This window comes from Mastacembelus armatus, chromosome 17 (assembly GCF_900324485.2).
Source record: "Mastacembelus armatus chromosome 17, fMasArm1.2, whole genome shotgun sequence".
NCBI lineage: Eukaryota > Metazoa > Chordata > Actinopteri > Synbranchiformes > Mastacembelidae > Mastacembelus > Mastacembelus armatus.
The window spans coordinates 21,971,216-21,993,241 of NC_046649.1; the positions used below are offsets into that span (position 1 = coordinate 21,971,216).

The window sequence follows — 22,026 nt, forward strand, 5'->3', positions numbered from 1 at the left end:
CAGATCCTTGCCACTCGTCAACACTGAAGCATTAGTGTTATTCTCCTACAAAAGTCTCTGTTTCATTTGAAATAGTTGTAAATATTTTGTCCACTATGCAGCTTGTCAGATATCAACGTGCTCTTTGACATTACTTGGATCAGAGTATTTCTACATTTGTGTAAATACAGCAGATATGAAAGCTTCAGATGCATAATAAGGATTTTAGTCTTTTACTATCAAGAATTGTTCTGTTTCATTTGAAAAGTTCATTTACTCTCTCAAGTCTATTTAATATTTCATTTTGTTTGCCCTTCAAACATTTTCATGGCCTTTGGTCTAGTGGGGCTGGAGTGGAAATTTCCACCTAGAGACAAGCTGCCTACGAGCAGCCTGTTACCTTATAGAGATAAACAGTGGATCAGTGTGGCGGCCAAGGACGACCCCTGCTGTTCAACACGCACCACTGCAACACAAAGCTGAAGTAAAGACACCAAATAACCTACACACTGGTACATATTTAGTGCTTTCCACTTATAAAAACTAGAAATCTATAAATATATAAATATAATGTTCCCCTGGAAATTAAAAACATGAACTAAAAGTTTAATTTGAATCTTAAAAAACAGATTCAGTTTCACTGACTGTAAGAAAATACGGTGATATTAGGACATAATGTTTAGTAAACTTTTTGGATGCTATGTTATGTTCTTCCTCATGTCAGATATGATGCAAAACACTGTATTGTAAACTGAAGTACTGCTGGTACTTACAATACATACATTACATAACATACAAAAGTGGTTAGTTTTTATAAAATAGCCTTTATTCAACAAAATGTCAATGTTTATAGTGTTTATATTTCCATCACAGGTTCCTGTATTTGATAAAGATGTGTAAGTGCATTACAGTGGGTTGGCCAGCAGATGGAACCATTTTAACTGAGTCAAATCCTTTCAAACTATTTTGGACTAGTTGATAAATGGTCCAGTGCGAAGAGCTACAAAACAAACTTTACACTTTTATTGGACAGAAAGAAAAATGTTTTACTGGGCTCATATCCAAAATCCAAAAACCAGTTCAGGTTAGAAATTTGTGTCCTAAAATGCTGATTTGTCACATGACGCAGGACAGATGACAAATTACTCAGCAATTAAAACTATTTTTTTTATTTTGGGTTGTAGTCTCAAGTCAACTTGCTCATTTCTTTGAGTCCGCCCCCTGAAATCTGACCAATGAAAAGCATCCTACTGTCACAGCTTCTATTGAGGCGCTGTTCATTTTTAATCGCGTGTTTTTCTAATGAATAAATTAAATAAACAGTAAATAAACCGACCCTAAGATAATTAATAATGAAACACCTTGTTTTTTTATCTAGGCCACAATATTAGAATATTTATTGTATATTTATCCCCGTGGTACTAACCCTTATAACACACACACACACACACTTGCCAAATGCAGATTTCATTTATTTTTTCCATCTACAGCCTGTATTACGCAGGCTACAGACCTAAATGTCTGTTGCCCAATCATTAGGCCATGTAATAACGGACTAACAGACAGGCGAGGACAATAGTCTGTTATCAGCATTAAAAAAGAAAACCCTAAATCAATCCCTGGCAGCTTTTCCTGGTAATAGATGGCGTTTAAACAGCCCTGTCAGCTCCTCTGCTTCTATCTGCTCTGTTGTTTGTAACCACCCACTTGAACCGGAACCTTTTCTCAGGCTTTGCAGCCCTCCCCGTCGGTCTCTCGCCCTGACAGCCAGCCACAACACACAACTGTGCGCCCGTCGCCGCTCATCTCTGCCTGGAGCAGGATGTGACCCAGACTGCGATGCTGGAGCAGCGGGGCAGGTCGGCCTGTTTTATACATCGGCTGTTGCCGGTAAAGTGACATATTCATCCTCCGCGGCCGCCTCCAGCTTCTCCGTGGACACCGACGATTGACAGGCTCCATGGGCGCTGCTACGGATGCACCCTGTGCGCGCCGGTGATCTAGCCTACAGCGATCGGCTCGGTGGGGTTGGTGACCCCGTCGTTTCCAGCTCCTGTTCCAGCGGAAAGAACTGTTAACACGCCCTCCGCCTCCAGGATCGATACAGAGGATAAAGATGGGGAGCACGACCTCTTGCTGCGTGTCTTCCAGCCCCAAGCTGCGCAGAAATGCGCACTCCAGGCTGGAGTCGTACCACCAGGACTCGGAGCTGAGCAGGGAGGAGACAGGATGCAACCTGCAGCACATCAGCGACAGGGAGAACGTCGACGGTAAAATAAATAAATAAAATAAAATAAATCAGAATTTAGGCACCATGACAACATGTGACGATTATGAGAAAACAAACCCAGAATCATGCTTGGCATTTATTTTGAAATGTGTGTCATATTAGAAGGAGTAGTCTACTTAGTATAACAACAAAGTCTTGTGTAACACAGTTGTGTAATAATTGTTACATTTTAATGTTAGGAGATATAAAATCAGAAAACACAATCACAACATCAAAACTAAGAGAAAGGGTAAATACTATAGGAATATGATTATCTGAGGTTTCTGCTTATATAAAGTAACTAATAAGACTCAAGTGTGTAACAATCAAAAAATAATGTAAAAGCCCAGATAAAGTGTTTAGCTGTATATGGGAATATCAGAGAATACATTACTTCCTGCTGACGCTATATATTTTCCTAACAGGGCCACTATATATTTTCAAAATAAGATACTTTGATTTAAAATTTGGACGATCAGTCTTCTGTGTTCTCTAACATCTGCAGCGTTCTCATAGCTGCTTCTCCTGTTCACACTCCTCTCCCGTTAATCCCGATTGCTACGGCAGGACTCGTGGATAAGTCGTGGGCATTTCTTCTCCCATGTGCATGGAGCAATATGGAGCTGCACGCAGCATCCTGTTCATCAGGACGGACTCCTTTGTGCTGGTCTTTGTTTCCAGTCCGTGCATGAAAGAAACTGTAACTATGGAACGCAGGCCCCTCTATTGCCACATGCTAATATGCATTACAATTGACCCATTCACACTGGAAAGTGTTGGCTAAATGGGTTGCCTATTTTCAGCCAACCATTACATATAAATGGATTTTCTCAGAAATTGTACAGACTCCTCTACAGGCCTACAGTGCACTTCGATTTGTATCCAGAATATATCATCAGACAATCTGCCTGCATATTGAAACCCAATAGGCTAATGACAGGACACTTATTATTTAACTATATCTCTAAATCCATCCCTTTTGCTTTCCACCTTAGGTCTTGGGGGGTGTATGTGGCCAATAACACTAGACAACGTTAATAGCAGCCTCAAATATTGCTGGTCCTGGCTCTTAGTGTAGGCAGCCGGCCCATTTTAAAGTCTGCTGATCAGCGAGTTGCTGCATCAGCAGACTAGTCAGTCTTAAGAAAAGCTGCACTGTGAATAGATTTATAAATACATCAGAAGAATCTATTTATTCTGTTGTAGCTGCTATAAAATAACCCTAACTTGTCTTATGTGGCAGCCTAAAAAAAAAAAACAGATTTAAAAAGTACCTAAGTCCGTTGTCAAATACTCAACTTGATGCTATTAGTTACTCATAAGGGTTGAGTATGCTTGAAACAAGGCTATAAAGCATGTTGTCTGAGCGTATTTAAAAGCAGAGACATGTTCAAAATGCCCAGAGTTGACAGCAGGGTGAAAAGCTTGCTGTCATAGCCTCCTCCTGACTGCATCCCACTGCCTCTGCTGCCTTTTCTCAGCAACATTGCTCTAATGAGAAGGAGGAAAACACTTGAGGACCTTCACGGTGCTCCTCTTATTATACCCAAGTAAAGCACTTTCACTTCGCTGGTTGATAAATGAGAAACGAGAGAGAGAGACAGACAGAGAGAGAGAGAGAGAGAGAGAGAGAGAGAGCTTGAGAAAGAAGAGCAAACTCAACCTACGTCAGACCTACAATCAGCTGTGTAGTTGCTACATAAAGTGGGTGTCATCGTGTAGCGGACAGGTTTGTTAAGTGATAAAGCCACAGGATATAATATAGAAACAGAAAGCATCATGGGTCTTGGATGTTGTTTTGGAGTAAACCTCCACAAATGTACTTCTGGTCTTTATTGGTAAAGAAGAGGAAGTGAAAGTTGGGCGATGTTTTGTCAAGCAAGTGTCAGTTAAATATGAAAAGAACAAGAAGGATTAATGATAGTTGGTGCTGTAGCGTTTGTGTAGGAAGCTTTTCTATCTGCTGTCAATCTGGGTGCATCTCCCTGACTGCACTGTCAGCATAGCAAATGACCTGCTGCTCATTGATCTGTGTTGTCGATTCCTTTTGTAAACTTGAGGAGCGTATTCCACTTGTGGATGCTATTAGGTGGAGTGCTTTGTATTCCAGTGGGTAGTTATTCCGTAATGAGGCCTATATCCCTGAATAGACTGGTGATATGTCATTGGCAGCATAGCACAACCAAGTAGAAATGTTTTCCTGTGTCTGCATGGGTTTTCTCCAGGCACTCCAACTTCCAACCAGTCCAAACACACTCATGGTAACTGGGAATTGCCAATAGGTGTGAATGTTCGCCTCTGTGTCAGCTCTGGCTACCAGTCGAGGATATACCCCTTTTCTTGGCCGAGTCAGCTGGGACTGTCTGTAGCCCGCCTGCTGCAAGAATAAGTGGTATAGATAATGGATGGTCGGATCGGTGTGTTGGGTCCCTGCTTGACTAGGAGGTATATATCGCGTGTCTGTGGAAAAAGATGTGCAGAGGATTAAGAGACACGACTGACGACGAACCAACGCTTCCCGACGGAGAAAAAGACGACTCGTGCTGAGAGGCCGTCTGTCTCAGTGGCATGGAGACTGAAACCAGAGCGTGTCTAATGTGTTGGCTTTGTTTTGAGTTCACAGACAGTATGATGGAGATTAGTGGGCTTCATTAGGATCCATACCGTCAAAATAAAAACTTCACTACCCCCAAAGCAAAGCCCAAAGAGGCAGCTGTAAGCCTGTGTCAGACCAGATTGGAGAAACCTCTAGGGACAGATGATCGCCAAGAATTAATGCCTCAATTTAGAGACTGACGTGCTGCTTTCAAAGACGTCCTCTGTGTGTGATTGAATAGACTGCCTTTTTGCATTAAAAAGTTCATGTGAATGTAAGTGCACTGTAATGCAGCACAATTGCATTTTGAACCCACTTGAGTTTTGTACAGAGCCATAATTTTTCCATTTAGTGACTGTCCACATCCAGGCTGGACAGATAATAATCTGATTCAGCTACCATTTTGTTTTCACTTCTTTATTCAGTAATAATATGTTAATGACGGCAATTTTCCGGTTTTGTGGAGAGTTTGATATTTAGCTCTGTGTTGAGCATTGTACCCGACTCACTGACGCCATTTTCAGTTGAAAATTGAAGATATCTTATCCATCTTATCTTAAAATCACCTTTTAAAGAGGCTTTATTCCTCTGAGTGGACTTATATACAACTGTGAGAATCTCATTGTGATCAACAATGAACAGTTTTGACTCTAGTGCAGGTCGATGACAGTCCTAAATGTTTTATGGGATGTTTTTCCAACCAAAGCAAACAATTTTTAATTACCACATTATCGAACATGTGGCAAAAACAAGACTGTTCAGTGGGGCTGCAACTAAGTGAGCAGTGGATACTGTGTCCTAGGACATACAATGATCAGATCCAGAAGCTGGTTGGGTTGGCAGACATACAAAATAAACATAAACATTTTATTGTATACAATGAACTGGCAAACCAAATACAGTATTTCAGTATTATAACATATTTGGTCAGTTTTTTTGTCATGTTTTGCTTATTATAATAATGATCATGTCCTGAATATTCACTTATAAATCGCTAATACAGGCGTAGGAACACTGTTCTACAGGGGAGGTAAAAAACCTGGAGAAAATTAGAACCGGAAAAGGTTGTGTGAGGATATATAGTGCTCAGAGTACCGCCCTTACAAGCTGCTTAGTAGGGAATTATAATTTGTTTGGACAAGCTGTCACACATAAAAAGGATTATAGAGGTCGAGGAGTCATGGGAAACCAAAGATTGTAGAATTTGAAAATTTTTTATTTCTCTTGCCTGGAAATGTCACGAAAAACGCTGCAAAGGTTTTGATGCGTCAGATTTTAATTGATATTTTAGAAATAAAAAAACCCCTGATCACCCCGTGAGTAAATTGCATTGTGCCTGGGCATTGTGTCAATAATAGGAATTTGTTTTTCATGTTAAGAAACTTTAACCTTGGAGATTAGATTTGGTAACTTTGGTGTAACATGACGGATACTTGCCTGTCATACCTCGGCAAACCTGTCACTTGAAGGATTTTAGTCTAATGGTCCTGAAATAACCTCCCAGCACCCTGTGTTTGTAATAACAGATAATCACTTCACTACATAACACCATCATCACACTGACCCGGGGCCTTGAAGCCTGTCCAGAGCTGAACTGCTGGCTAGAGTTACAGGAAAGAGCTTATCTTGGCAAAATGAAGGTTTTTGATGTGTTGCATGGCTCTCAAATTTTTAGTGAGGGGTGCAGTTATTTTTTTGTCAGCGATGTGTAATCAGTGCCTTAGTGAAGATAACGTACAGCTAAGTACATGCCTAGATTAAATCTTGGTTTACCTTTGGATTCGGTTTATTTAAAGATCTGTGATCCAATTTTTACTGTACGGGAGCCACAACTGACTAAAAATATCAGTACATGCAAAAACGTACTGCAACAGAGAAGACAACTAAATGAAGCCAGGGAAGTGACTCAGACATGTCACTTACACAGTGATAACTATTCAAAGTTTGCTAATATTAGTTAACATTAGTCAGTAGCAGACCACATACAGCTGTAGCAGGATAACCTTAAGGTGATTACATGAATAGGAGCGCAGTTCTGCTTTTATTGTGTAAAATGAAGACTGTCGTATGTCCTTTGATGCTTGAAACCTGCAATATGTCACAGTTGTGCATAATATGAAGCACGAACTGCTTCAGGATTGTTGCATATTTCCACTTTGTTGTCCTACAGGTTAAGAGGAAGGCTAAAGCTGAGATAAAACCATGTGAGACTCTGAAATGTAAACCTAAGTGTTGATAAGTTGCCATGTACGGTACGTTGTGCTGTAGGAGAGAGGTTGTGTATGTGCCAGTGACTACCCACTCTGGATGTGGAAAATGGATGGAGAGGGAGACACAAGGCTGTCATATGATCTGCTTCTCTTTGACAAAGCCGACTGTGTTTCTCTCTAAAGATGACTATTGTGTCTGTAAAGAATCATGCAGCAGCTGATGCTCTTATATTTAGGTGCACCCAAAGAGAGGGTGAAAGAAAACTGGCTTCTCCAAGGTTTTAGAGCTGAATCTGGGTGGTTTGATAAGCCGTGTTGTAATAATTAGGTTTAGTTAGTTAGAGGGTATCACTTAACTTAGAGGGTATCACTTATCAGGCTTTATCACTTAACATGTTTAAAGAGGTGAAGTCACGCAGTAGTCAAAAACAGACAGAAACAAGAAGAAGAGGCTGGAAAGCTACAGCAATAAAGGCAACATCTATGGTGAAAGAGGGAGTGTAGGCTGAGGGAGAATATATATTTGCAGCGATGTCTCATATAGAGCAGGTGTAGACAGGTGACAGGTCAGAGTGGGAAGCAGCTAATACAGCTGGTGTGCAGGTGAGAGGTTGGTGATGTGATGTGGTGTGAGGGTGCAGGAGAGTTATGGTGAAGACAAATGTGATGAAGCTAATTGGATCAGGTGACGAGCTGAGGTGTGAAGCTCGAATGAGAGCTGTTTGGAACAACAGGTAACATGAAGAATATTCCAATAAACCAGTCAGAAGAGAGAAGAGAGGGGGCGAAGCAGCTGTCACAGATGAAAAACACACACACACACACACACACACACACACACACACACACACACACACACACACACACACACACACACAGTTTATTCATTGTCTCATTAAAGCTACACAGTCCACCACCCCCACCTCTGTTTTTTAAAATCGCATTATCTTCCGGCACAACAAACAAACATGGTCATCCTTTCTAATCACGACCACAAGAGGACTCATCTGTGTTACAGACATAGCAGAGGACATGTATGTGTGTGAAATGTCCATATTTGAGTGTTTTTAAGCAGCTTGGTCTGCACCAGAGCAACAGTTTTCCCCTCTAAATGATAATCACAGAGTGGTTTCTCAGCCATGAGAGCAATTTCAAAGTTTGGCCCATGGAAAATAAAAAAGGAAAACACAATTTTGCGCAAGTAGCACAATGCATCCAATTCTTTCCACTGCCTAAGCAGCATCAAGCCAACTAACTTTTTAGAGCAGCAGCAAATACAGTCCTGTGTCATGTGACCAGGGACAGATGACCTGCATAGCTCAACATGCTGGCAAGGAGCAGACACGCCTGTTAAAGGTTAGAGCTGGAAATGTAGTGAGAAACTAGAAAATAGACCTGTTTTGTTTTCTTTGGTGATAAATTATTCCTTTCAAGATCAGTAAATTCACATGAGAGGGTTCTTGTTTAATTTACTGACTAATAATGAGAGACTAATTTACTCCACAGCCCACACCAAGACCCACCTCATCTCACTAATTATCACTTCAGAAAGGCACGTTGGCTTTGAGCTGTCGAGGTAGAAAACACTGAAGAGACAATGTGACGATACGTTAAAAGGAAGAGTGTCCATTCTGATCCCAAAACCAATCAACACCAAACTACTAAGGACAGAGCTGAATATACGTCATCTGACTTGGCCCTGTGACAGAGTTTGTGGTTTGTCTGTGTGTTGTAACAATATGAAGGAGGTTAGAATAATGTGCTGAAGGTGACTTGATAATAAAGATGATACGAATGTTGAACAGCAGCAGTACTGCTCAAATGTTTAGCCTTATTTTTTAAACGTACTACATCCTCTCTCTGACCTAAATGTGTTCACACTGCAGCATCTAGTGCTTACATGGTCTGAATCCTGTGTCCTGACATCTAACCAGTTAATAATTATTTTGTACGGTATATAAGAGAGACTGTGGATATCACCCACACTTTGGTTTCAATCTGGTCCTTTTTAAATTGTGAGTAAGCATATTTTGGTAAACCAAATTCTGCTGTCAGATAAAACCAGCAGAGATTAATATGCATGACTGATCAGTGAACGGGCTCATTGACTGCATGGGAGCCAGTCAGGGTTCATGCTACCACAGACTACAACAATAACACTGCAACAACATTCATGGGGATGAATGTTGCAGATCTACGTCAGACTGTTTTCAGAGATTTAGCTGCTCGTGAGGCCCAGTAGGTGAAGACTAAATACAGTACAATGAAAAAACTAGAGGACAGGTTAGTATTTTGTTACAGGAACTATTCACAATAAAGTGTTTAAGCCTTGAGATAAAGGGTCGTTATCCAAGGACTTGAAATCATGAACAAGGTAGACCGAAAAAAGTGGCTTGAGCAGCCCATGGCAGATTAAATAGAGATGACAATAGCAAAGTTCAGATAAAATATTGATTCTGGGCTAAATGTTCCTCAGCAGACAGACATAACAAGAGTTAGACCTCTGGGCAGTACGCTGTGGAGAGAGCCTCAGGGGAAAGAGGTTGAGGCCTTGAGGAAAAGCTGGAAAATGATTAAGGGAATGTGGTTTGGCATGAAGTGAGCATGACGTGAAGCAGAGCAAGGCTAGAGCATGGTTAGCATGAAGCAGCTTGGAGTGAAACAAGGCTTGAAGAACATGAAAGCTTGGCATCAGATGCAGCTTGAAGAACATGGACAATTGGCGTTAAACGTGGCTTGAAGAGCGTGGAGGGGGTGGCTCAGGGCTGGAGAGTCAACATGTGACTGCAGTGCAGAGAGTCTGACATCTGAGCAGCCTCTGTGTGCCGTGTAAATACAGGGCAGGTAATCAGCAGACGAGGGCCAGGTGAGGGAAGGGGCGTGGCACACAACTTGGCGGGAACACAGAACAAAGAGAAGGTTGGGCAGGGCTGAAAAGCAAAGTACACTCAGTGGGAAACATGAAGTGCTAGAACAAAATAAAAGCATTAGACAGGAAAGAGGCTATTTTACCCAGGAAGTTAGGCCAGCATGAATAGATCTGGACTCTCCAGCTTAAATAGAAGTACGGCAAAAGGTAAAAGTGGCAACAACCTCACCGATCAGCACCTTATGACTAGATTAAAACGTTAACAGCTGATGTGAATTTGCACATCTGGACACAGCAGTTTTGTGTGTTGTGTTAAAACAGCAGACAACTCACTCTGCCATTTTGGTGCTGGCAGGTGGGTTTGGCTTGTTGGAGCTGGTTTCCCTGAAGCACTTGGTGAGAACTGTGAGAGTCACCTTATACAATTAGATAAATAAAGGCAGAGTGAATGGTAAAATAAAAACATTTTAAGTTAACAGATTGGGCCTCGGCAGGGAGAAGTGAGACATTTCAGTGGGCCTGCAGGGTTCTGTCCCATCTGTCCTTTGGGGCCACTGCAGAGAAAAGTGGATTTATAGCGTTTTATGGTGAATGTTTCAATCTCAAAAGTTAACAAAAACCCTGAGGGGCATTTGTTTGGCAGACCTAAATTGGATAAATGAATAAGACCAATGTATCTTCAAATAAAAGAGCCTGTGGTAAGTGATAACAGTACAGTGCTGCTGACACTGCCACATTTAAGGATGTGCTGCCGCTTACTCTGACACAGCAAGATGCTTGAGGGGGGCAGACGCTGAATCCAAACGACATACAGTGCTGCGCTGTATCTTCACTTTTCCATCAACGGACCAACATCTTCATCATGTGTTTGTGCAAAACATGGACATTAATGTACAGTGGCCAGGAAATGCTCAGGATTCCTTTGGATATAATTTCAAGGATTATTGTGAAAGATTCAATGACATTTTTAAAAAGAGGCAAATATGTTGTAAACACTGCAGCTGTGGACCGGGCTGTTTAGAGCAGGGTGAAAGAACCTGTTAATTCATTATGCAACAGCAGTATGGCAGACAGGCAGGCTCACGAGCTGATGGGTCAGCGGAGCTTCTCCTGTTTCACTGATGCCGACCGCGAGTCTTCGTTAAAGTTTACTTAAGGTGGTGAATATCACATTACAACACTCAACACCATGTGATACGTTGTTTTACAACTGTAAAATAATGTGTTCACTTTGTATCGTAGTTTCTAATGGTTTCGGTGTAGTTTAAAATGTGTTTGAGCCACACTGCACGGCCCAGCTGACTAATAAATGTTCTGCTACTTATTCTCTGTTATAGACGGAAGTGAAAAGCCAAGTCAGCGACGTGTGACTGGGAGACTCTGACACACACGTCATATACTTCACACGTGACACTTGTCAGAAGTGACTCTGCAGAGAAGGGAACGTGTGTTTGTGTTTGCATATGAATTAGAGAGACAGAGTATAGCATTTGTTACCCTGAAGGATGTCACTGTCCGTACAGTGGTTTGTACAAAGGAGAAATACTGTCTGCAGTTTATTAACAGCAAACACATTCAGCTGTATGAGAGGAACTAGGCAGCATGTAGCTCATTCATTGCCATTTAATGTTCCCTGGTTTAATCAGCCTAATCAAACTTTAGGAATGAAGCTATGGCTCGGTATTATTTTATACAAATCTCATCTCTGCAGACACTAAACCGTCCACTGAGCGTGTCTGCAACCACAGAGATGTGTGTAGCTGACAGCATCGAGATGCACATAGATATGCTGGTGGAATTTGTGTCACAGCTCGTCTCTTCATTAGTATCTCAGCTGCATTAAGCCGCATTCTTGTAACGCAGTTGCATGATAACACAGAACAGTAGAGAATCATTCAAAGACCAGAATGCTTCACTGGTCAGTCAATAGAAAATCAATTGTTAATATTCTCAGCCCCGCAGGACCAATAATCTCACACACCAGTCGCGAGCTCAGCTACTGTTTGAGCTCTAATTTGCGAATGTGTTGAAATCGGCTGGACACCGTGATACTGCTGATTACTCTTGCATAAGGTGCGAACTCGACACAAGTCTAATCCAAGCTCAGTGCATTCAGCGTGATGGGCTGCTGAGGCCGTCAGCCAGAACTAATCGGTTGTAGGGTTTGTGTTTCTGAAAACAGCAGGAGGGGAAGCAGGTTTGGATTCTGGCACAGAACTGCCAGAATTATAGGGGTAGGACAGATGTGACAAACTGGAGCCAACAGACCTGCAGCAAATCCCAGGTGTTGTTTCAACATAAGGTGGACAAAATATAAGAAACACCTATCAGATTCCCTCCGACTAAATAAACTTAATCCATCATTCGTACAGTGCTCTGGGTCATTATTCACAGTTTACATTGTCCCACATAACCAAAGGTGTAAGGAATGAGAAGAATGATTTTAAACATGAAGCATGTTTTTACTGTTTGACCGACAAGAAGACCAGTGAAGTTAGAAGACTCAGTAAAAGTTTTAAAGTTTTGAAAATATTGTCACGAGTCTGGTGTCGGGGAGCCCTAACAGTCATGAAACATGTCGTTTTGCAGAGCCAGGGAGATTCAGCTGAACAAAGTGTGCAGAGTGGGCCTGTTTGAAAGACAGACACAGGTCTCTGGTTTGCAGACTTCTGTTAACAGGGGTGCTATTCTCATTTTCATTCACTCAGTCTGTTGTCCTGCTGAAGCTGTAGCTTCAACATCTGCATTGGAATCAAATAGGCTGGATCTTAATCTGATACAGACTGTTCGTCGTAGGAGTCAGAACGTTTGGCAGTGCAGACGCATGCCAGGCATTTTTTAATGCTGATTTCACCAAAAACAACCGTTGTGATAGTTTGATGCATTTGACGTAGAGGACTACTGGATTCCATCTTTGAAATGTAAAGTTCAGGGTTTGAGTGCAGGCACACCGAGGCTCACCTGTCATTTATAATTATCTCACATATTCAGCAGCATCTAATAGGAAATTTGTCTTAGAGCAATTACAATCCATCAGTTTTACCTCTGGAGCATCTTTTATGGCCACTTTTTAAAGGGGAAAGCAGCTGTTTCAGGTCATATTAACATATTGTTATTACTGTCATCTGTCTCATCAAGCTATAGCTGCTGTCATTGTTAAGGAAACAAGGCAATAAAACATCTTGGCATGTATAATCAGGGCACATTTTTGAGAGTGCTTCCCTGGTGCTTTATGAGATTCACACACAGATTTCATGGTTCATGCCTTCAGGCCATGACGGAGTCCAGATAAGCTGTGGATGAGAGCATGAATCATGCCTGGATGTGTTTTTCAGTGAGGAGGAACAAAGAACAAGCTTGCAGCCGCACAAAGAGAAACACATGGAACGATACGGCTAATATACTGTAGCCTGTGCAGGAAACGCTTCTCACTGCAGAGATCATTTGAATCATCTAACCTAAAATACTTCACACTGGTGTTAAATTTATTACTTTTTGATTTGCTGGCCACAAAGAGCATGAAACTCTCTGTCACCTTTGGATAATTAAGCAAAGAGCATGAAGAGGGGTTCTTTGGTAAACTCCAATATTTAAAATCTATCAATTCTTGATTATTTCTGATAAAACCTTTCTGTAAATCACTTCCAAACCAGAGAGCCAATTTTGAAATCTAGAAACCCTGGAGTCTCATCACCAACGCTAGAACCTCCAGAACATGTGGGAACATGGCTATTTGATGTAATATTGGGGCAGCAGAAAAGTACTGCATTTTATAGTACAGACAGTACATTTAAAAAGCTGCAATGTGTCTGAGATTATTGTTTCCATTTTACAAAGGAGCTTTGTGTTTCCACAGAGTTGAACATGGAGTACAATCCATCGGATCATCCGCGAGCCAGCACTATATTCCTCAGCAAATCGCAGAATGATGGTGAGTCTGAGGATCAGTTTTTTTTTTCCACTTAAAGATCTATTTCCTGTAGTTTTACATCCTACACTCACATGCATCACACTGAACACTGACAAAGATCCTAAGAATGATCAAAATAATAAGGCTAAAACAAAACTGTTTTCCATGGTGAAATCCTGTATGTGCTTGTGCAAATATGTTTTTGTGGCTGCCCAATATGCCCAAATTTATGCCACTGCCCTGAGGCATCTCAGCAGCCTGTGGGAGGGGCTCAGTCATGATGCGACAGGGGAAATATTAACATGTTTCTAAGAGCCGTAAACATCACAGCACGAGATCATTTGCGTAACAAAACAGCAGATAAACAGATAATACCGACGTTGACCGTGATGAAAACTGCATCTAATAAATGTTTTTCATTTTCTCAGCATCTGAAACATGGACATTTGATATTGTGTTGTTTTTTTTTTTTTTTTCACAAGCTTATGGGCGTCTTCATCCGGAGAAACAAACAAAGATAGAATCAGTTGATGTGTGATGTGACTGAAAAGTGAATGTGCATTTATTTTTTTGTCATCATCACTGCTTCTCATTTTCAATATTTAGTCTTGGCTTGGGAAAACGCCACATGTTGCTGATCCATCCTCTCTCTTCCTCATGGTTTGAAAGATAAAGCTGACATTTTTTATTTCTTAATCAGCAAATGTCCTGTAGAGAGAAAACCAACAGTAAATTAATGAATCCTACCGGCAAATATTGGCTGTTGGTAAATATGCCTGTGTGCCATCGTGGTCCAAAGGCAATTCACACATGACTGTTCATAATGTAAAGCTGCATTTATTGTGAGAAATGATGCTGATTGTTAGTAAATACAACATAGAAGCTGTTTCATTTGGGTTTGGTTTTAGTCTTTTCAAGGTATTTGATAATATTAATGAAAAAAAAAATCACATATGATGTGTAACAGAGTTTACTAATGTTTCTGGTTATACATGTTCTCTTGATTAAAACTTTGCAAGTGATCCTGGCTGCAGACAAGATGGTGGAAGGCCGAACTCAGGAGGAAGTATGTGACAACAGCCAGAAGTTGTTAACATGTCAGGGTCAGGGTTAGGGTCAGACTTGAAGTTGAAAATGTACAAATCTTGGTCCTGGTCTGTCAGTTTTTGTCTGCAACCAGGTCCTTCTCCAAAAGTGTTGTTGCATAACAGATATGACATTAGGAACAGCTGACAGCTACTACTGAACTACAGTATATTTGAGACGTTCTCGTCTGATGTCACTTTATGAGAACTGGTGACTCTGCTGCAAACAGAATAAGGGTTTTGGTTCCTCCTTTTTCAGAGGGGCCTTACAGGAGCGGTAAGTAGTTCTGAATGTGACCTTGTCTCCCTCTGGTGGTGAAACTTCACCTTTTCTTCTCTCTACTGAAGCTCCTGGTGTTTGTCTGTACTCCAGCTTTTTCTTTGTAGCTGTCACCTCTTGGCAATTATAACAAAATGCTTTTTTGAGTTGCAATTAACAGCGTCGTGTGTCTTTTGCTCGTGATAACAATGTGTGTGGTCAATGTGGTCGGTAAACTGCGAGTTTTGTATTCGTCTTGTTGCTGCTGTCTGTGCAGAGGAAATGGAGTTTATTTACAAACCTGTCCTGTTTTATTGCAGTGAGAGAAAAACGAAAGAGCCTCTTCATCAATAATGTGAGTAAACTATTGTTTGAATGAGCTAAATTCTGTATACAAAGGAAGATGAAAATGTAAGCTGTCACATTCTTAGGTCCCATGTTGCTGATTCCAGTTCCCCTTGTGCATGATTCCCTGGCATGCTATATGTGGGTCAGACAAAAACACCTACACACTGATAATACTCACTGAATATGTGTGTGTGTGTGTGTGTGTGTGTGTGTGTGTGTGTAGCATGGAACTTCAAGACGGAAATACAGCTCCTGCTCCACTATCTTCCTGGATGACAACACAGTGAGCCAGCCCAACCTCAAATACACCATCAAATGGTAAAAACATGAAAATAAATCAGCGACCATGAAATAAGATGGATTATTCTCTGTCACAATACACACTATTATTAACCTTAACATGATTATTATTATTTTTCTGTTTACAGTGTAGCACTGGCCATTTACTACCATATAAAAAACAGGTGAGGACGCTAATTCTCCTTTTTAAAACTGATAATAGACACTGAGTATATTCTGTATATCCCACAATAAAAATGCTTATGTTGTGCAATGTACATGTGGATATTTCTTCATAGGGAGATTTTTCTTCTAAACTTGTCAACTCAGCCATTACAGGTTAACTCATTGGATTAAAAAGTGATCGAATAGGATAATATACAGTTTTCTATGTATAACATTTTGTTTTATTTAGACACGTCATGCACAGTATATGTTTTATTTCATTCTCACTTATAAACACTAATGCAGAAATGTTTCATTTGCAGCAACCTGCAGTCATTTACTCATCTGGGAATATAAATACTTCACATCATATTATCCCAGTGTTTTAGTGGATGTTTTAGTGGACTGAGTGCATTAATCATGACTCATTGTAAAATCAACCATAATTACACATGTTTGGTCTCATTACAGGGACACAGATGGAGGAATGTTGCTGGACATATTTGATGAAAAGCTTCACCCTCTCTCAGTAAGATTTCTCATTTCATCCATGTCTTTGGTCTTTGTTTGTTTTTTCTATGTTGTTAGGTCCAATATTTGCGTTTTGAAACCAAGAAGTTTAATCTCTTGTTCCTTTATTAATCTTTGTTTTTAACCTTCTCTTTGCTCACACTCTTTTACGTCTCTGTCCATTGTTTCATTCTGTTTTCCCCTCTGTCTTTACTTTATCTCTTCTCCTTACCTTCCTCCTGTCATTGTTTCATTTCCTACTTTTTTGTGGTTCTCCTTTTGTCCCTTCTGTGTGTCCAACTTTTCTCAACTTCTCGTTTCCGAATTCACGCCCCCCTCAACACTACCTGTTTCCTGTGCTCGTCTTGGCCCCTTGCGTGTTTCCTTCCTCTCTTTAACTCACCTCGCCCTTTCTTCCAGAAATCTGAAGTCCCGCTGGACTATGACAAACACGACCCGGAGCAAAAGCAGATCTACCGGTTTGTCAGGACTTTGTTCAGTGCTGCTCAGCTCACTGCTGAGTGTGCAATTGTCACACTGGTAAGATTTCTAACCTCCTGTTATGAGGACTGCTGTTATTTTTGTGGTCCACAATACAAGCCAACATGTACACAGATGTACATCCTGGCTGTGCTCAGACAATGGAAATAAAATGAAAATCTGACAACAAACACACAGTCAAGAAAAAAAATGAAGGTCAGCTTTCTTCAGAGAGCTTTCCCATGAATTAAGGTGTGACCTGCCTTAAATTGTGTGTAAACACTGTGTGTGTTTTCCATCCCTTGCACCTGGGTGTTTTGAGAAAAGCCACACACATCACTGTGCATTGGTGATACTTGCAGACCGCTGAAGAATATAGCATGACAAGCACGAAACCTCCATAGAGTGGAGTTGGCAAAGGTTTTAGACTTACATGGTTCATTTTGAGTTAGTGCCTTGTGCTCCTGCTTCATGTCCTGGTTTTAGTAACGTCTACCTGTGCTGCTGTGCAGGTGTACCTGGAGAGGCTTCTGACCTACGCAGAGATTGATATCTGTCCAGGCAACTGGAAGAGGATAGTTCTGGGTGCAATCCTGTTGGCCTCCAAGGTCTGGGATGACCAGGCTGTCTGGAATGTGGACTACTGCCAGATCCTCAAGGACATCACTGTGGAGGACATGTGAGTGGCAGGCGGTTGGGGGACTGATAACATTGCTGCTGAATTGTATTATGATGCAATTTTACTTTTTTTTGCCAGCTTTGACTCCTGTTATGTTATTTTTAAATAAGAATCATGACCTTATGTTTATAGTTTAAGGGGTTTAAGGAGACAAATCAAACTATTAGTTCACTCCTGTATGAATCTACCTTACAGGAATGAGTTGGAACGCCAGTTTCTGGAGCTGCTGCAGTTCAACATCAACGTACCGTCCAGTGTTTATGCCAAGTATTACTTTGACCTGCGATCGCTCTCAGAGTCCAACAACCTCAGCTTCCCCCTGGAGCCGCTCAGCAGGGACAAAGCCCAAAAACTAGAGGTCAGATGCTTCTATTCAGCTGTTCAGTCGTTTTTGTCTTTAGGCTGATCGCGACGAGGTACCCGATTGTTAGTCTCGTGGTTTTGGGTTCTTTGAGATGAAAAATCTGTTACATAGCCACTGGCTTGGGGCAGAATTGTCACAGAGGTAGGTGTCCACTTTGACCGCAAATTGTTCTTGGGGGAAGAAACGTCCCTTGGAATGGAGTCCAGGCATCTCCAGATAAAGGAGACCTGAGTGGAAGCGATTGGATGCAATAACAGTTTACACATAGTGATTATTTATGTGAACGCAGCTAATCTGATTTCTATTTTAGTTAGTAGTATAGTTAGTAAAAACCCCTCTGTCCTCTCTCCAGGCTATTTCCAGGCTATGTGACGACAAGTACAAAGACATAAGGAGAGCTGCGAGGAATCGCTCAGCCAGCATGGACAATCTGTGTGGAATTCGATGGGTTCCTGCAATCCTCTCCTAACCACTAATAAACTGCTCTACACTGAACATCGGCATCAGACTACAGTCACTAACTGGATGAAGAAGAAAATCTAGAAATCAGACCTGTGGAAAAAGACATGGTTCAGTGCTGAGTTCAAGAACTTCACTTTGGATACCCAGATAGTACCAAGGCATGGAAATTAGCTGATTGAAATTTAAAAAAACATCTCTGGACCTCACGCCTTCAAACTCGAGGCAGGGAAGTGAAATCACATCTATAGTTTTTTGGGGGGTGAGGTGAACTGGAGAGAAGTTTCCAACTTAAGCTGATGCCATCAGAGTGCCTCAACTCTTCTGTTCATGAAAGAGAGATGGGAGTTCTTCTTGTTTCACCTGCGGAGGAAAGTCTGGCTCTGGACATAAAAGAAAACACAGCCTTGACACTTTGGATGGCAGTGTGAACGTGTCTTAATGTAAACACTTTCTTTTCAGTGTTTCTGGTTTTGTCCTGACTGATCTGTTTTCAGGAAGTCTGGCCTGAGGATTTGCCACAACCTGCCTTTCAGACGGCCCTGGAACTTCACAGTGATGAAGCATATTATTATTTTAATTTATTATGTGACTTTTTAACAGTTGCACCATCCTGATGTCTAACTGCAGAATTTAAAAACTGTTGTGTAGCACTGGAATTTCTACTGGATATTTATTTGCTTTGACAGGTCTTAGAATAATAAAAGTATAACCACGTTTTCTCTTCCGGAAATCTTTACATTCAAGGTTTAGAATATTTCTAGTGTATCTCTCGATATTCAGGTAGTCTGTTTAATATCTTGATTGTGATGCTCCTTATTTGAGTTAAACTGAGGGTTGGACTGATAAACCACTTGTGACACATTTTATTTAGAATAGGTGTGCATCATGAGGTGTGCACCAGCACAAATTTCCCTAAAGGTTTTGATTCTGTTTTTGTCAGATTTTGATTTATAAAGAGGTTTCATCATCACAGGAGTTTTCCTGAAGCTAAGCTGAGATTTAAATACCCACAGAAGCTTTGAGTAAAGTATGTGCACCTCTGCTGACATCTAGTGGATATTTGGGAATTGCAGAAAACTAACCTTTAGGGTTTGGTGATTTTAAAGGGTCATTCCACCAAATTCCAGATTCTTAGTAGTATATATTGTATACATTGGAGGTTTATGTCTCCTCTCCAATATTTTGAACATAGATGTCTGTTTTTACTTTCATAGGAAACTATTCAGTAGAAAGTAGTTTTTACAGTGACATATGTGATGGTCAGAGACAGACCTCTCAAAACATGGGCACATAAAACCAACACTACCTGCTAGAAGAGTTATCATGAGATGTAAGTGATAATTTTTTAACACAACATTTACAATTGACTGGTTGTAAAGACATGCAGGGTTATTTTGCATCTCACAGCACGGTATACCGGTATACCGGTCTGACGAGCACACTTACAGCACGGTATGTTGGTCAGTAGAGTGTGTCCGGAGACCACATAACACTGCTTCGTTTTTATTTCCTCAGTATTAAAATGCCAGAAAAAATGTTAAATAAAAAGTCTCCAATCTCACAAGTCTCTTGCCCAATGGCTGCTGCCCCAGAGTCTTTATTACAGTACTGTCGCAACAAAATAATATGATCATTTCAGGTTTTATTGTTAAAACCTAGTTTGAATGAATACATTCATATCCATAAGTTAAATCCATTGAAACCTTAATAACTAAAAAAAATAATTGGGATACACCACATTATTTCATCATCATCCTCATTTTAGGGTGGTAGTTTGATGATTATCATGTTTTCACAGGATACCAAGACTTTGCCAAGGACAGGGAACTGAAAAGTCAACATTTCATCAGTAGTCTTGACCAAAGAAAACTGTACAAATGTGTGTTATCATTCTAACATCTCTGTAAACAGTTTGTCACATGTATGATAACCACAATCACAAATGACCTTTGTGTTCTGTCGATCTGTCCCTGGATAAAACCAGCCAAAAATGTGTGTGCTCCAAAATCCAGATTGGTAAGAATCAGTAAAAGGACAGAGAACATAACACTTAGCATGTGTGTCAGTTTAGCACAAAGATAATGTATTATCTGCCTTCACATTTCAGATACACTTTCTTGGTATTTGGGAACGTTAACCAAACTGAAATGGGAAAAAGTGGATTATAATTTTAGTCCACTTGTTTCAGTGAAATGTCACTATGAAGTTAATGTAATGAAATGATGAGCCAATAATTTAACCGTATCAGAACTGCTGACAGATGTAGTATTTTGTATTTCCATTGTGCATCTAATTTCAATTTAATTGTTACTGGTAAATAACTGACCAAGTTTTGATGTTTTTTTTGTTTTTTAATTTGTGTCAAGACTAAAGTACTACAGTTATTTTACAAATGAACTTTGTACAGTATATAAAGAGTTCAAAAATAGAGACAGGTTAATTGTAAATTATTTATGGACTTGTTGATTTGTGTTTTTAATAAATGAAATTGTTCTTGTCTAATAATTCTGTGCCTCTATCAACCTGTTTACAGATCCTATATGTTTCCGGGACCATCAATGTCCAAGTGTCTTTGTTACAGCACTGAGATTAAAATAAAGAGCTTCCAGTAAAGTTGACTGGTACCTAGACATCCTAACAATGTTTTGATGGCATCCTGGTAAGAATAGCTCAATGCACAGGGTCCTGGCCTCTGCAGGCACAAGAGACAGGCAGCAACAGTGTTGAAGGGGACAGCGACACAGGAACACCTTTAAAGCTTTAAAAAAAAAAGCTTTTTTCTGGAGAATTGTGAAGTGTTTTCTTATGGCGAGAGGAATAGTGGGGAACAGTTAACATGATGGGAGTAAAAGATCAACTCTTCATCACTATCTGTCAGAATTTGTCCTTTATTGGTAAGTTATATTAAGATTTCATAGCTTTTTCCCCCCAAATGTTAATTCAAAACAAAGACATTAGGAAACAAAGTTGGACCCTGAGTAAATGATGCTGGTTTTTCCCCCTGCATAGTTTTATTTGATTTGAAAGTAAACATTTTACTCATTTCACTTTTCATAAAGGTAAGAAATCATAATTTGTGTTGTAATTGTCAGTCATTTTAAACATTATGATATTGATATGCTTATTTAGCTGAATTTATTAAGGTCACCTGTTATCAAGAAATGCACAAACATCATTTCTCCACTGTGTTCACATATATCTGACATTATTTCTCATCTCCTGTCCAATTCAGGCAAATCCTGGTGGGTGTCAATGCTGTTTTTACGTCTGCTGGTCGTCCTGTTGGCCGGCTTCACCCTCTTCACTGATGAGCAGGACAGATTTATCTGCAACACCATTCATCCTGGCTGCTCTAATATTTGTTTTGATGTTTATGCTCCTGTATCCGTCCTGCATTTCTGGCTCTTCCATTTGCTTCTTCTGTGTCTTCCACACATACTGTTTGCAACCTATATCACACATAAAGTGCTGTCGTACCCTCACTTTGGAGCTTTCTACTACAGCAGCAGCAGAGGAGGTTCAGCATTCACTCTGGAGTCCTTGAGCTCCTCTAGAGAACCGC

At 40.6% G+C, this 22,026-nt stretch overlaps 1 protein-coding gene across 2 annotated transcripts; it reads left to right on the forward strand.

Annotated features, from left to right (window-relative positions):
- The first annotated feature begins 1,623 nt into the window (after positions 1-1,623).
- On the forward strand, positions 1,624-19,181 carry LOC113134604 (cyclin-Y). Of its 2 annotated transcripts, XM_026314057.2 has the most exons (11): positions 1,624-2,249; positions 13,780-13,854; positions 15,178-15,195; positions 15,498-15,532; positions 15,749-15,843; positions 15,954-15,989; positions 16,441-16,498; positions 16,900-17,019; positions 17,472-17,638; positions 17,834-17,996; positions 18,355-19,181. In XM_026314057.2, the coding sequence occupies exons 1-11, from the start codon at positions 2,096-2,098 to the stop codon at positions 18,469-18,471; spliced, it is 1,038 nt and encodes a 345-aa protein (XP_026169842.1). In that variant the 5' UTR covers positions 1,624-2,095; the 3' UTR covers positions 18,472-19,181. The 2 variants fall into 2 exon arrangements, with proteins under 2 accessions (XP_026169842.1, XP_026169844.1); XM_026314059.2 differs by lacking the exon at positions 15,178-15,195.
- Positions 19,182-22,026: the final 2,845 nt, after the last annotated feature.

Excerpts from the sequence above, each read along its gene's own strand:
- LOC113134604 (XM_026314057.2), top strand. The coding sequence starts at position 2,096 with ATGGGGAGCACGACCTCTTGCTGCGTGTCTTCCAGCCCCAAGCTGCGC. Across the intron at positions 15,844-15,953 it reads CTCAAATACACCATCAAATG|TGTAGCACTGGCCATTTACT; the intron begins GTAAAAACATGA and ends TTCTGTTTACAG. Across the intron at positions 17,639-17,833 it reads GACATCACTGTGGAGGACAT|GAATGAGTTGGAACGCCAGT; the intron begins GTGAGTGGCAGG and ends TCTACCTTACAG.